This window comes from Podarcis pityusensis (assembly GCF_964106645.2).
Source record: "Podarcis pityusensis genome assembly, chromosome: 15".
NCBI lineage: Eukaryota > Metazoa > Chordata > Lepidosauria > Squamata > Lacertidae > Podarcis > Podarcis pityusensis.
Genome location: NC_138040.1, coordinates 4467171 through 4484196, shown reverse-complemented (window position 1 = coordinate 4484196; position 17026 = coordinate 4467171). Strand labels below are relative to the sequence as shown.

General features: G+C 45.5%; 1 protein-coding gene across 2 annotated transcripts in view; it reads right to left on the bottom strand.

Moving 5' to 3' along the window:
• CLTC (clathrin heavy chain) overlaps window positions 1-14751 on the bottom strand; it is a 74391-nt gene extending 59640 nt beyond the window's left edge. The window contains exon 1 of one of the 2 annotated variants that reach the window (XM_080982753.1): window positions 14308-14751. In XM_080982753.1, the coding sequence (XP_080838879.1) occupies window positions 14308-14349 (42 nt within the window). In that variant the 5' untranslated portion in view covers window positions 14350-14751. The remainder of the gene's footprint in view (window positions 1-14307) is intronic. The other variant, XM_080982754.1, reaches the window with a different exon arrangement.
• Between the last annotated feature and the right edge of the window lie 2275 nt (window positions 14752-17026).

Sequence of the window (17026 nt, the reverse complement as noted above, 5' to 3'; positions counted from 1 at the left end):
CTCTTCAGCTCCCTGAAAATCTCAAACCATTTATTTCTTTTAACCATAAAGTGTTTTTGAAAAATGCTATTAACTGCACCCGTAATTACAAACTGCAGGCTAATACCAATCTGGCTACCTTGTTCCTTAATATACTTTTTTTTTAAAAAAACATGGTATTTTGCACATTAACATACACCAAACAGGTTGTGACCATGAATTTGTCTTTAGCTGCGGTCTAAACCACTGAGCCTCTTCGGCTTGCTGATCAGGAGGTCGGCAGTTTGAATCCCCGTGATGGGGTGAGCTCCCATTGCTCGGTCCCTGCTCCTGCCAACCTAGCAGTTCAAAAGCACATCAAAGTGCAAGTAGATAAATAGGTAACGCTCCGGTGGGAAGGTAAACAACGTTTCAGTGCGCTGAAAAATTGTCTGCAGACAAACGCCAGCTGCCTCGGCCTGTAAAGCGAGATGAGTGCTGCAACCCCAGAGTCATCTGCGACTGGACTTAACTATCATGGGTCCTTTACCTTTATCACAATTACTACTTCCCACAGAAGTAGAATAAGAATAAGCCTATTCCGCCTGGTGAATCAGTGGCTGTCATCACTTAAGCCTGGTATTACCATATTCATATAGAGGGCAAAAATAGAGGTATTTGTATGACGACAGTCCCATGCTAGAAGATAACAAAGACAGCATTCCACCAGCACTCAAGTGTCAGGCTTTCAAGTGGTGACACCACTTCCATACCATGGGCAGGTCTATACCATACATGTACATTTAAACCACATGCCTCCCCCTCCAAAAGAATCCCGGAAATTACATTTTCTCCTTACAAAGCTATAATTCCCAGCACCCTGAACAAACTACCGTTCCTAGGATTATTTAGGAGAAAGCCCTGTGGTCTAAATTTATGGTGTGGATCTGTCCTATAGTTCTGTTATGGCAGGCAGCATGGCCAAAATGTGTTTAGTGTTCACTATGTAACAAAAATGATTTTATGGTTCTTCATTCTAGTGATGCATCAAGGTTTTTGTTCTTAATGCTTGTGGATATGTATTTTATAGAAGGTGAAGGATGCAAGTTCTGTACAAATGTGTGTGATACACACACACACACACACACGCTCGCTTGTTTTGCTGTAAGTATGCATTAAAAGCCAGAAAGGTTTCCCTAACCTCCCAGGAGGCCATTTTGTACCTACTCTGCTATTTGGATAATTACATTCCATTTACCTTTACTCTTGAGCAACACCTTGCTTAACACTACGTAACCAGCCTGGGAGCACCAAGCTTTTTACCTGCTATAATGTAAGCTGAAAAGCCCAGGACCATTTCCCTCAAACGCCATTAGAAGTGCTGTGGCAAGAGTGAATTATGAAGACCAATGTGTAAGGAAGGCATTTCTATCAATTAACCCCCGCAGATGACAATTAAGGAACAAAAGATGCTGACAACAGCAAGCCACTGGGTTTCTTCCAGGAGAAAAGTTGGCATATTTTGCTAGAAGAGCCTCTGAGCTGTCACCTTCCAGGAGGAAGTGACAGTGCTGCATTCTCAGCATTTTTGCCAGATTTCATAGCACACAACCGGATGCTGGCCATTGTTCTGTTACTGGAGAGAAAACTGGGCCCCGTCCTCCTGCCACATGTTTATCTTCCAAAGACTGCACAGTAGACACATTTTTTTGCACGCTGAAAGTTTCCCCTAACCTACTATGTTCCATACTTTTGGAACCTGGGGCACTTTCTTCCTGGATGAGAACAAAGCAGTTAAAATCCAGATTTTTTAACTCCATTCTCAGAACAAGCAGGAACCTCCTAACTGCAGGACGGGCCCCATCAATGCCCCACCCTCCTCTTGGCCGCTGTCAGAGAGGTGGAGCAGGGATTTTTTGTTTGTTTGTTTGACACTGCGCCATATAAGGTACATTGTGTAAGCATTCCTGTATTCCCTTCTGTGTGTAAGCTGCAACAAATGCATTTTAACTTCCTCCTGAAAGAGGATGGCACTGCCTACATAGTTCTTTTAATACTCAATTCACCTTCTGCAGGCAAAGGTATAGATTTCCAAACCATACAAGGGCTCCTACCTTCCTTGCCTTTCAAAAGAGTCTCTTTCTGAACCTCTCTCTTTGCCCATTCTCATTCCTGCTTCTGCTCCTTTCTGCACACCTGCTGTTCTGCCTGCCCCCACTTTGGCCTGCGTTCAGGTCTCACCTGACTTCACACTTCCTCTTCACCTTCTGTTTCGTTAGGAAAGCTCAACATGCGTTTTGGCTTCGTGTAACTGTTAACTTCTGTAGCTTGCATAAGAACACCAGAAGCGCTTGCTGGATCAGGCCAATGGCCCATCCAGTCCAGGATCCTGTTCTCACAGGGGCCACCAGCTTGCAAACAGGACCCAAGCGCAAGAGCACACTCCTCTCCTGTAGCTTCCAGCAACTTGCCTTCAGAAGAGCATTACTGGACCCAGTGAACAACTTGCACCATTAATATACAGTCATACCTTGGGTTACAGACGCTTCAGGTTGCGCGTTTTCGGGTTACAGATGCACCGAAACCCGGAAGTCCTGGAACGGGTTACTTTCAGGTTTCGGTGCTTGCACATGTGCAGAAGCACTAAATCGCACTTTGCGCGTGCACAGAAGCGCCAAATCGCAACCCTCACATGTGCAGATGCGGGTCGCGAATGCTGATGCGCCACTGTGGGTTGCGAACACTGTGGATTGCAAACGTGCCTCCCGCAGGGATCACGTTCGCAACCCAAGCGTCCACTGTAGTTGATAGCTTCTGCAGAGATAGCTATTGGAAGAGCAGATACAAAGAGTGCTGCAGCATTTTGGAAGCTAACAAGGTTTACTTAATTCACTTCGTAGCCCTAATTCTGCAAGCCACCCTTCCCCAACCTGGAAATCTCCAGAAGTTGGTGGACTCCCATAACCTCCAATGATCAGGGCAGGTGAGAGCTGAAAGTCCAGCCTCTGTCCACCTGCTACCCTCCAGATATTTTGTACTCCCAACTCCCATCCGCCTCAGTCAGCACAGCATGCTGGCTGCGGCTGATGAGAGTTGGAGTCCAAAATATCTGGATAACAGTAGGTTGGAAAAGGCTGTTGTAGTCCAACAGCATCTAAAGGCCATCCCAAGTTAGGAAATGTGGCTCTAGAGGACACACTTTATGTAAAATAAGCTTTCCTGTACTGAAACTCACTTCAGATGAATAACATCTCTGCACTTTATGCCCATACGTGTATATTTTCATTCCCACCAATAGAGGATGTTAAGTGATGCATCTGATGAAGTAGACCAGGGAGGCTTATACTACAGTATCTGTTGGTCATTTAAGGTGCCACAAGACTGTCATTAATATAGGGAGTCATAATATGAAGGTAAGAGAATAGTCAGGAAGAGTTTAGATGATCTCCAGAAGTAAAAAAGGCGCTGAACATGCCTGTATGTGTTCCACCACACAACAAGTGGGTGGCATGAAGAGCACAGCCAGCAATCTTAGATGGCAGATGATCCTGCTGCTAGTACCTTTCACTTTCCATAGCTCTTCTTGCGAGCGCCTTTTTGGATAAAAGGATCTCATAAAATAAGACATATGTCATTGTGAATTACTTGGGGGATGAACGACGAGATCAAGTGAATAAAATGTGAACTTTTCTGTGCCAAGTGACAGAATAGAGATTTGTCTCTATACTGTCAAGAATGGCCTTGGCTAGCTAGGGTAAGACCATCCAACAGCCCTCCTCTGTAATATAAAGGCTGCGACCCATAAAGCCTTTGACCCCAAATAGTTCCACAGACAAGACTTCACCCACATTTTAAAGACAGGTTCTGGAACAGCTAGGTTGCAATCTGCTGCACATAAGCCCATATTTTAAGAAATATGGGAAGGAAAACTGGAAAAATCCATGGGGTGGGAGGTTTTCACCAGTGTCAGAAACTGGGATAGGAATGCCAGGAGCCATGTGATTCCTGGGACCTGGGTATTTTGCTGTTGCACTACCCTGAAGACCCCCCTGAATGACCCAGCCAGGCAAGTGGTGCCTGGATATCTCCACCAGTTACAAAAGGCTGGTTGCCAGTTGCAAATTGCGAAGGGTGCCCGCTAATTTCGAACCCTGGTTTTTACTGAGGGATGAATGGGGAAAGGGTGAGGGCTTGTAAAACAGACAAAAACTCATGAAGTTTTAGAATAATCACAGTTATGTTAGAAGTATTGTTTTAAAAATATTGTTACAATAAATTCACACTACTGCAAAGCCATTACAGTGGTACCTCGGGTTAAGAACTTAATTCATTTTGGAGGTCCGTTCTTAACCTGAAACTGTTCTTAAACCTGAAGCACCACTTTAGCTAATGGGGCCTCCTGTGGCCGCTGCTGAACGATTTCTGTTCTCATCCTGAAGCAAAGTTCTTAACCCGAGGTAGTATTTCTGGGTTAGCAGAGTCTGTAACCTGAAGTGTATGTAACCCGAGGTATCACTATATTAGTTATTTATATACTGCTTAATGCCAGTATATAAATATAAAAATAGTAAACAAAATTCTAAGTGGCTATAATTTGGAATCTAAAGGGGGCAGGAACTGGTAGCTTTCCTTCCAGTACTGGGTGTATTTGGTTTGACATATGGTTTGCATAAAAATAATAAACAGTAAGTTGTATTTCATGTTCTTGAAGCATGAAATACATCTAAGGCCCCCTCAGAGTATTTACCAAAGGACAATATAAAATATTTAAACAATTTAAAACAACACAGTTTAATGAAGTACTGCAGGTATTTTAGCTTTCCCCTCCCATGGCTTCAAAGAGCCTAGATTGGACATGGTACTTGAACCCGCCTTTCAAAGGCTTTGGGAGAGGGCAAAGGTAGGCAGTGTTCTTAAAGACTCACACCAAAGAAAAGGACTTCAAGTCTTGGGAAATGGATCAAGAGCGGTAATGTGTTTTATATTTGACTGGACATTTAGACATTGTCATGATTCTTTACTCATAACAGCCTTGCAAGACTGTCAAAGAATAGAAGTTCAAATATTAACTCATCATTAACTCAAATATTAACCCTGGATATTGTTTTCCTTGATATGTTATGTTTTGTTCTGCTGATGTGCAGAGTTGTTTGCATATGCTGAAAACAAAAATACATTCTAGAAGCCTAGTTTTTTATATCTTTAATCCATAACTGCTTATGTTTCAAGAGTCATTATTAACTCTCCAGTGTATTAACATAAGCCTAAAGCTCCCTGCTGCATAAACCAACTCAGTTAAGGTTACAGTATTCAGTCACCTACTGAACTACTAAATTTTTATCTAGTTTACCTGCTTGCACATGTCAGTGTCAGTCATTTGCAGCACACAGGAAGTCTGTGAGCATAAAACCCTCTTCCCATTTAGAGACAATTTTCTACCTCATAACTTGATGTGTGAGAAATTATGTAATGAATGTGGCTAAAAAGAGGCTACTACTGGACTGAGACTTGGATGGAACATTATAATATTTTATTGGATCCTCTGGAAACAAATTAAAAGAGCTTTCTGCCTGATCCACCTGTGGGTAGGTTTTTTGGGGTAATTTGTCAGAGGCAACCAGATAAATAGCTTGTCTTCTCAGATTTCTAGTTGCAAAGTGAAAACAGCTTAAAGTTCAACACGATAATCTCCAAACCACTTCTACAACCATTCTGGACAGACTCTACAGAACATGGAACAACATATTCCTCCACACAAGGAGGCAGATGTACAGGAAGGTACCAAGTATACATGCAGATGGAGAGGTTTTTCCACAGCAGGTACACTGCGGAAAAGAGGCCAGTTTTCTTTTACACAGACCGTTTCATTGCCAGAGCAACAGACGGTTACCAAAGCCAACTGCCCATGCTGAAAGTGAGCAGGGATGCAGGTTTCATTTGTCACTTTGAGGCTCAAAGGAGGCAGACACGCATAGCCTGCATCTTGAATAATGCATCACCAGTCGGCTAACGGAGGCCAAGATATCCAGCAAATGGAGGAGACCCTACCTGCAGCACCTGACAATACCTTGCTTGAAATAACCCAGATACCAATGCTGGCATCTCTGTCTGTGGGAATCCAAAAACATTTAATTCAAAACAACAGAGGGCAGAATTTAAATACAGAGGGGTTTACGGACTGCTCTCCCACATGAAGAAGTATTTTTGTTTCCAGAGAACTCCAATATTCCCGGGATTCTTCTGGGAAAAGATTAATGATGGTGGACAAGATTCACAACAAACTACAGTGGTACCTCAGGTTAAGAATTTAATTCGTTCCGGAGGTCCGTTCTTAACCTGAAACCATTCTTAACCTGAGGTGTGCTTTCGCTAATGGGGCCTCCCGCTGCCGCCACTCATCCTGGGGCAAAGCTCAGAACCCGAGGTACTACTTCCGGGTTAGCGGAGTTTGTAACCCAAGGTGTTTGTAACCCGAGGTACCACTGTAGCTTTCTTCTGCAATGTGTAACAACAAATAAGTGTTTGGAGGGCTTGCAGCCTGTACAAGAGGGTTGGGGAACCTGCGGCCTTTGCTGGAGCAGACTGGTCAGGTCCAATGGGAATTTTAGTACAACATATCCAGAGGGCCACAGTTTTTCCCACCCCTTCCATACAGAGCAACAGTGAGGCTCAACAAGACTGGCCAATACAAACCAAGTGCATAGCTAGAATATGGCCCAGAATCCTCTGCAGCCTATGGGTGTTCCGCAGAAGACATGCTGTACAATCTCAGCAAACAAACTGGTGCTCAAAGGCTTCCACTAAGCTAATAAGTTCGAGATCATACACCAAGCTGAGCTAAACTGTGTTACTGCCAGATACCAGTGCTGTTCAGTGACGTGGGGCAGAAAGATTTCCAACCTATGTTTTCCAGTAGAAATGTTTTATTTCCAAAAATGAATCATTCCACATTAACAACAATGAACATCCTATAAAACTGGGTAGTTTTAGAAGCTGTGGTGTGCAATCCCCCCCCCCCAATATTATTAAACTTAGGCAATGCCTATGTATTTAATGCACAGAGCTTTGGACATGCTAAAATTATAGTGCACTTCTATGGAAATCTATTCAAAATGAAGCTCAACTTACTTGAGATCTACTTCCAGGTAAGTGTGAACAGAACTGAAATCTTAGCATGTTAAGAATTCAGAGCCATCATTGTTTTTCTTGAGGTTCAACTAATGAACTTGCACTGAGTTGTCGTGTAATGTATTTTTTTAAAAAAAACAACCATTAATGCAAATTTCCACCCACCTAAGGACACTAAATGTTACTTGACGGCTTCTATTCCTTTTCCTCAAACCCCATCATCCTTCCAAGTTAGCATTTCCACATACTAGGAACTAAGCCTAAATTCTGTGCCATAAAGTTTAATTTCATCAGAAATGCCTTCCAAACGTGCAAAGCAACACAAAGCCCTTGAATCACATCTCTTTTTCATGGATGTTCGGAAGTGTCTGAACATCCATGTTTCCCCTTCTTTGCTGCTGTTTCAGTGTCACTTTCTATTTTAGCTCCCAGCCTATCAGAGATCACATAGTGGATGTGACATCACAGCACGCATAACCAACCACTTTGCCCCACTCTGAACAGGTGAGGGAGAAGAACACTTCCCCATTGCATGGTTGATGGAAGACAAGGCAGCATTGTTTTAGCCAACCAAGTCCATTCTAGGCAATGCCTGGATGGGAAGACCATGCACCCTAAAACACCATGCACCCCATCTAGGAGTTCCTTGGAAGAAAAGTGGGGTGGAAATGGAGGAATAAAACCATACCAGTTTGTTGTGCTGCATCAAGCTCAGCATAGCAAGAGGCATGCAGTACAGTGGTACCTCGGGTTAAGTACTTAATTCGTTCTGGAGGTCCGTTCTTAACCTGAAACGGTTCTTAACCTGAAGCACCACTTTAGCTAATGGGGCCTCCTGCTGCCGCCGGAGAACAATTTCTGTTCTCATCCTGAAGCAAAGTTCTTAACCTGAAGCAATATTTCTGGGTTAGCGGAGTCTGTATCCTGAAGCGTATGTAACCTGAAGCGTATGTAACCCGAGGTACCACTGTACAAGCAAAGGAGCCTCCACAGTATGTGGTGCCCCAATAACATTTTACACCCTTTTGACCACTCCTAAAGAAATGGTTGAAAAATTGCGCCCCTCCACTTTTTTGTCAATGCCAAACAAATTAAATTATTACAAGTTGAAGTCTTGGGGAAAAAGGAGGGCATATACCAAGCTTCCTTCTCTATCATCTTTTTAGCATTCAAAGGATTGAAGCAAAGTTACACCCTATTTCAGGGAAATCCCCCTGAAGGGGAACCCCACCTCAGGTTTCTGAAGGGCCTCCAAACAAAAGAAAACAGGTGCGATAACTTTGAGCAGAGCAAGAGCACTGCCTCTCGCCAACTTCATCTACATTTTGCCTTATCATCCTATGCAGTCTCCTTGGCAAGAACTTTGGCACCACACAAAAAGCATTTTCCAGAAACAGTTGCTTGCATACATTAACTACGACCGGCCAGGTTCAAAAGGAGGCAGCCCTGAAGAGAGAAATACCCAGCGGCTTTCTCCCACAGCCATGATGGCATCAAAGCACTGCAGCTTAAAGCCTATCAACAAGGTGAATTTTCAGGCAAAACTTTTATGTACAAACTCCAGGTCAAACCAAGGGAGTTTTCAACCAGGTCTCCAAAATTCATCGGGGACCAGGGTGGTCTAGCCCCCAAGAGTACCAAGAGCTCCTCATTATGACAGAAGGAATGCCTGCAAAGTAAATGACAAGGAACCTGGCAGGATCCCAATCAGAAAGCACTAGCATGATCAAAAATGATGCAGGAAGGCAGGTTTTGCCCTTGCTGCATCCTTCTCTTTAAGTGTCATACTTCTATCTTTTCCCCAAAGGAGTGGATGGTAACCATTTATGTACAGGAGAACAGTAAAGAGGTGAGACGAAGGTTGCCTCTGGTGTTGTGCCACCCATTAAGAATTACTCTCCTCTGCTGCACAGCAGCTCGTTTCAGGATCCCATCACAGCGGGACAGAAAATACTGGGAAACTTGCATAGAGGCCGGATGAATATTCTTGGGAGAATGCCCAAGAGTCTATTCTGCCCTGTGCTGCAAGCGCAGATTTTCTAAAGATGCCAAATTGCAAATCAAGCAATCTATCAGTACAATATAAGCAAGAGTCACAGAAATCTGCAGTGTGCACATTTTCGGCAAAAAATCCAAAGAGGAACAGTGCAAAGGCTCTCTCCGAGGTTGTGCTGCCAAAAGTCTGTGCAGCAAGGAAGCCCGCAGGAGCGTGACTTGCGATCGCTTCTTTGCCTGGTTCTTCCTGACACAAGAGGCTAGAAGCCAATGCTCAACAGGAAGCAGGAAGCAGGATTAGGATTTTTTCTTTTTACAGAACAGCTACTCACATCAGAGATCTGTTCTTGCTGCCACTAAGTTCAGAGACATGTTCTCAATAGACATGCAACATCTGAAAACCAGTTGCAAGTACAGTGGTACCTCGGTTTTCGAACAGCTTAGTTCACGAACAACTTGGAACCTGAACACTGCAAAACCGGAAGTAGGTGTTCTGGTTTTCGAACTTTTTTTCAGAAGCCAAACGTGCTCCGTTTTGAGTCCCCCTGTGTTTCCTGTTTTGAGGCTTTTTCAGTTAATTTGTTTTTGTGACTTTGTGGATCTCAGTTCAGCAACTGACTGATTGACTGATTGTGTGACTGTGGCGATGGATAAAAGCCCCCCATTCAAACAATGACTATCATCAGTGCAGGTAAGAAAAGAAAATTTAATTTTTATCATCTACAATACTATTTATTTTATAGTACAGTACATTGATTATTGCTTTCATTTTATGGATCAATAGTCTCGTTAGATAGTAAAATTCATGTTAAATTGCTGTTTTAGATGTTGTTTTTAAAAGTCTGGAACGGATTAATCCATTTTGCATTACAGTACTTTCTATGGGAAAGTGTGCCTTGGTTTAGGAACACTTTGGTTTTGGAACAGACTTCCAGAACGGATTAAGTCTGAGAACCAAGGTACCACTGTACTATGAGTAACACTTGTCAAATTTCTTTTCTTATTTTCTTTCTTTTTCAAGGTGATTCCCCCCCCCACCCCATTTTGTTCAACCAAATTATTTGCAGGCAAACAAGGAACAAAGCATGGCAGAAACACCTTCCTCCCTCTCACCCCCCCTCCTACAAAGCCACACATACTTCCCAGTAGGCACTACTGGAGGCAGAGATCCAGTGCCGCCCACACAATAAGGATTATATTATTCTTGTGAAGTGGCAACAGTAGGAACTGCAGCAGAAACCACTTAGCTAAGCTCCCCCTTCACAATGCAAAGTTTGCATGTGTCAGATCCTGGGTCAGGCTGACATCTGAATGGCAGGCAAGAAGGCAGAGGGAAACCAGCCCAATAAAGCAATAGTGTGAATACAGGAAGTTCTGATTTTAAGATAATTGAGCATTGAGCTCAAGCAATTTGAAGTGCCTGCTTGGAGGGAAGTGAACGACCAAGGTACAGGGGAAAATTCACCATCACTGAGCCATCTTTGCACATGTAAGAATGTGTAGGACGACAGCATCTACACATCAAGGGAATGCAACTCTTACTTGCTCACACACACCCAACTTCTCTACAGAAACTGAAGGCAGCAGATTCCTTGAGTAAAGCTAGGGAATGTTGCTGTAGAAGTGGATAACCTTTCCCCTAACAGGCAATGCTATTTCAACAGTTAGGAAAGCTGTGATTCAAGAGTAGCAGTGTGTGTGTTTGTTCCTTCCACTTCAGGAACTCAAAGGGCCATTTCCTGGGGTGACTGGGGTGTACTTTGTAGGCAGATACCTGCACAGTCACTACTACAACCTTCAGCTCCACCCACAGAAAGATGAGTACTGCCTTTCTCAACCTTCATCACAAAGAGAAGGAATCCTCAAATGCATCTGACCGATTTAGCTCCAATCGCCTGGATTCCACTCCTGCACTCTATATACCTGCCACAAGCCGCACCAACATTTGTCTCTACCTTTTATGCACACCTCAAAGTGACTGGATATTGCACACCTGGTTCCACTATGACCTCTGACCTTGGATTACCCATCACATTATACCACAGAATTCCTTTAGTTCCAAATACTTTGTCATTAAGTTCAGCCTAACTTAACACCCACCCCCGGAAGTCAACCAAACCCAACTGCCCTAGCACTGATGTTATTTGACCTCCCTAGAACAACATCACATCATTTCTTCCTGCTCCCTCCTGTTTTAAACTCCTTACAGTTTCTCACTATCAGCTGGGACATGATCCCTAAGGGAAACACGGGATAGAGCTTGAAAAACGTAAGAAACATGTGCCAGTTGAATTATCGGCTCACTCTCACTTCAACTGTCCATGCATACCCAACATTCCTTTTGGGCTTCCCCTGCAGAGTTATTTGCAACATTACCAAATCTTGACCCACTATACAGATCTCTCTCCCCCTGAAATCTACATCAATCACTCCCATCATCTCCTGTCTAGCTCTAGTCACATAATTCTTCCAGAACAACTCTGCAGTCAGCAGTCACACAAATCATTAACCAGAAACCAATCAACCCCCTGACCTACCACTACAGGTCAGGTTCTTGCTCCCATCAAGCCCCTGCATTAGCCTAACAAGTTAATCTATATTAAGGCAAGTATACCACACCCAATTAAGCATCAGAATAATTCCTCTTGGCTTTTTCTTTTTTCTAACCCTGCCAAATCCATCACATGGAGAAACAGCCACCTCCCTCTCACACAGGTGCATCTACCCCTTCAAATTAGTCCAGGGCTACTTCCACCCACACTATATGCCCAAACATTAATGCCAGCCACTTTGAAGAACCTCCCTAAGTTTCACCCACCCCACCCTCTTAGTCTCCAAACAGGACTGCCCCTCTCCACACACAAACACTTTAATCTCAATCACCTTTACTTCTTTTCTCCTCCATTATTTAAACCTTACTGTTGCTACTCTGGAGCCCCATCTCCTCCACATTACCTAGAATGCCTTTATAATCCCACTCACAGTCAGGCCTCCCCTCCCTTTCAAAGTTACTCCAGGATCATCTTCCTTCCTGCCACGCCATACAGAAACACCTGTTACTCCAAAAGGTTTTGTCCCACCCCACAATTCCTCCAAATGCTGCACAAACAGCCCCAGCCACCTTCACTCATTTCCCTCTCTCCTGTTGGGTACAAACCTTCATTATCTGAGGACCGCCTTCTCTCCTCCCTACCTGCAAACCTCTAAACTCCCAGTCACTTCCAGTTCTCCACTTAAATGCCTCAGGCCCCCATCCTGCCTCCCAGCTCCTATAAAGCCCCTGCCCCCATCTCGGTCTCATTCACCACCTCAACTCCTCACTCACTCCCTTCATTCATTTAGCAGAACTGGCTTTCCTCCTCTCCCAAAGGAATCACTCCCAACACTTCCTACCCCACACTGTCATACAGATGGCATCCCTCCCTCCTCCTCCTCCTGGAAGATCACAGAATCGCTTCCTCTTTTCCTTACTCTCTACATATTGACACTTGTTTTTCCCTAACCTTCTCTGGAGCACCCCTATCCTTTTAAACCGAGCCATTTTACCACTGCCTCACTCTCAGCACACCCCCCCCTTTACAGGACGAAACTACCACACAAATTGCTTCCTACACACACTTCCAGATAACCCCATGACCTTCCTTCCCTGTGCAAAGTTAGGCACAAACCCCTCTTGCTTCCACCCCTCCTCTAATGCTCAGTCACCTGCCTTCTCAGCTCCTCACTCCCAGCAGCCTGCCAGGTGGCTTCCTAGCATCAGAGTCCCCAAGACCTAAGACCCTACAACACACATGTGTGCATACATTGCACAAACTCACACGTATTTCCTCCACTCTTCCAAATACCCCCTTTAATCTCAGCCCCTCCCCACTTCCAGCAGCCCTTTCACACACATATTCTTTCCCCTATTGATGATCCTGACCTTCAGTGTAACACCCACCTCACTTGCTTTCCCTCAAATTCTTCAAATACTCCCTTTTAATCTCAGTCAGGGCCTCCCTTCCACTCATCTCAGCTATCACACAGATGGGTACTCTAGAGAGGGAAGAGTTAAAACCTTCCTTCATACATGTATTATGTACACACATGCCTCCCCTCCCCCAAGGAACCCCTTTAACCATAGTTTCCCCTGCCTACTTCTACCAGCCCTCTCTCAACCATCACAGACGACTCCCCCCTTCATATCCCCCCTTCATATTTATCTCAGACAATCAGGCAGCTCTGGCCTCTGCCCCTCCACCCAGCCATTATCCAGGAAACCCAGTTTAACCATAGCTTCTCCTGCCTCCTCCTACCAGTCCTCCCTCTCAGCTATCAGACAGATGTCCCCTCCCTCCTTCATACATAAACACACCTTGCCAGTACAACTCCTGCTTTACACCCACCCCAAATACCTTCAATGAACTTCCTTTAGACCTATTTCCTCAGCTACCTCTCCCTACCTTTATACCAAAGACCAGCCTTCATTCATATCAGACACACAAAAAGACTCTTGTCTCCCCTCCCCATGGCTCCAATGAACCCCCTTTAACTCTAGCTTCACCCCCACTTCCACCCCCTTCCACTATCACACAGACGCCTCCCCCATATATATATATAAATGAATTACATATATAATACAAACAACTATCTCACCACCCCTTCCAGAAATGTCCTTTAATCCTAACTTCCCCCACACTCACCTCCCAGCAGCCCTGTCTCTCTCTCTCTCTCAACTGGTATTTGGAAGCATGTTGATTTACACATACCAGTTAACGCTGCATTAATGTAGCGTTTTTTAAAAATATGCAACTGTGCATTTTTGTAATATTTTGTTCAAGTTGCCTGATGTTGCTTCCAGTTTCTGCGCCCCACTTAAGAGGCGTTTTTAATATGTTAAGCTGTATAGAAATTAAATAATCAAACGCACAAATCTCTCTTCTCTCCCCCCCCCCTTCTCCTCAAGCCCAGGAGCTCCCTCCCTTTCCCCAAGTCCTCCACCTGACCCCTTTCCCACCTGCCCCAGCTCATAACCCAGGACGCACCTCCCTTCGCCCCCATTCCTCCAGCTGCCCCCTTTCCCCTGCCCCCCAAGGCCTAAAACTGTCACACACGGACAGCCCCCTCCTCTCTCTCTCTCTCGGCCCCGCTTCCAACCCCAGGCCTTCCTGACCCTCCCTCAGCCATTCCCCACAGACACGACCCCCTTCCGCACCCCCCCCACGGGGGTTTTTTCTTGAGACTCACCTGCAGGTGCTCCTGGAAGCGGATGGGCAGGATTTGAGCCATGGCGCCCGAGGCGTTGTTGGGGTTTTGGGGCTCCAGCCCGGCGTTTGGGCGGGGGACCTAGTCTCTCCACAGGAAAAAAGAGAAACACGGGAGGAGGAGGAGGAGGGGGGTGAGAAAAAAGAAGCCGACGGCGAGGCGAGCCAAGGACCCGGGAAGGGGGCAAGGGCGGCTCTCAATGGCGGGGAAAGCAGAGAGGGAGAAGACGGTGGGAGGCCGCCCTGAGCGATCCGGAAACAGCCGCCGCTCGCTCGGCGGAAGGACACACCACTTTCCTCCTCAAGGGAAGGGAGAGCAACGGCCGGGCGGCGCAGGAACAGTCACGGCGGCGGCGGCGGCTCCCTCCGCCTTATCCTCCTCCTCACCTGCCGCCAATTAGCGCAGCGGCGGAAGGATCAGAACGCCGCCCACGCAAAGGAATCAATGAGAAGCGCGGAAGGATACGAGAAACCGGAAGGGACTTTTTTCTTCCCCTCTCTCTCGATGTGTCTTTCTCTAGCCAAGCTTTCGCCCCCCCTCCCCTCTCGCTCTCTCCTGAGCCCCGCCTACTTCGGCGCTACGTCTCTCCCCCCTTTTTTTGCCACATCATGCGACCTGGGCGGAGGGGTGACGTCACTTCCGTTCTCGCGCCCCACAGTCATTACCACCTGGGATTCTTGCCCCGTGATCACATGATTGGGGGGAGGAAGGTGCTTCTCTCTCTCTCTCTCGGTAGACTTTCTAGGCAGAGGAGGAGGAGGAGGAAGTTCACCTTGTTCCCCACCGCGTTCTCTTTCTCGGGTATTAAAATAGTCCCTGGTGAGAGGAGATGCTCAGAACGCTCCATGGAGTAGGTGGTTACGGCGCCTGCGCGGACAAGAGCTGCTTACGGTTTTCCGCGAGTTCGAATCCCGGCCTTGGCACGCAGAGTGAGATGACCTTGGACTGGTAACCTTGTTCCACAGGTTAATGCATAGAGAGCGGGAGAAAGAGGCTTGAGGCTGTGCAAATACTTAATAAAATCAACTGTCAGCTATATCAGAATAGGTCTCTTTGGCAGGCTACGTTGTAAAAATGTAAATAAAAATTAATCTTAAAAAAAATGAACAATGTAAGTAAATATATCATGTATGAAACAAAGGGAGAATATTCACCCTGAGGGCCACATTTTCTTGTGGGGGCCACATGGCACTAATGGGTGGAGCAACAAATGCAAATTGACCTTTTTGTATATGTATCCTACACAAGCTCTGACCTACCTGCACCTCGAAGTTCTACCAATTTTACTTTCGGTTTTTCAAATTTTTCCAGCTGTGAATTAAGTTCACCCCATTGCTATCCCACTTTGGGCTGTATTCTTCTTAAACTTGCGGAAAAAACCCCTACTACATACATTACTTTGCAATGAATTTTCCCTAATATAATGCATTTTAGGGAGTTTTTTCACCAACATGAAGCATTTGAGGGTGCACTTTCCCCCTAATATATGTAGGATTTGGACAAAAATGAATTGCAAAATTCAAAGAAGAGGGGATCTAGAAGTAAACACACATTCCTGTTCACGTCTTTGGTTCAGGGAATGGAAATCAGGTGGGTAGGTGTTACAGTGTGAAGCAAACAAATTTCTCCCTTCCCTAGGATTTGTCCCATTTTGTAAATGTCAGCCACCCAATTAGCTGAAAGAGATACACCTTGACTCCAGGCAATCAGGAAATGACTATTGCAATCCTCAAGGTTTTGCCCACCCATGGTTGGGCCTAGGATGTTTTTGAGGCTGCCTGTTGCCTTCCAAGGAATTGCTCCTAAACAAGCAATGTGAGAGGGGAGCCATTTCTCAAAAGACTTCCATGATAGCCTTATCTACTTTAATCCAATGGCATGCCATTGTAAAAATAGAAAACTCTGGATGAAAATAGATTAACCAGGAGGTGGAATTGCTCTGTTCTCGCCCCCCCCCCCCCCGCGCAAAGTCAGCATAGATCTCCTAAACTGTATGAACCCCTTCAAAGAACTTACCAGGGATTTTTTTGGGGGGGGGTGTAATTAGATAGATACATTGAACCACGACTACTAAGCTGCAAATGTTTAAGCATTACAAGTGTGGACCTGTGCTGTAACAAACTGCTGCAATGTGGGGCACTTTGGTTCAAGGCTCCCCCATCTGACGTTTCCTACTGAATGAGAACATGCCAGAGCTAGGCAGCAGGTACAAATTCAGTAAATAAATAACATTACAGCCTGGATTTTTTAAAAATAAATTTATTTGGGCAGCAGCTTTATGAACCAGTCTCCTCCAGGTGTGTTTGTCCAATGGTAGCTTTGGGCTAATGGAAGCTGCTCTGCAGGTGCAAAGGAGGTCAGTGTTGATTTCTGCAAATCCCTCCTATCCAATGCAGCACGCACACACCCCGCCCCCTGCAGGAGCCTAGTCCATAAAGGTAAAGGTAAAGGGACCCCTGACCATTAGGTCCAGTCATGACCAACTCTGAGGTTGCGGCGCTCATCTCGCTTTATTGGCCGAGGGAGCCGGCGTACAGCTTCCAGGTCATGTGGCCAGCATGACGAAGCCACTTCTGGCGGACCAGAGCAGCACACGGAAACGCCGTTTACCTTCCCGCCGGAGTGGTACCTATTTATCTACTTGCACTTTGACGTGCTTTCGAACTGCTAGGTGGGCAGGAGCAGGGACCGAGCAACAGGA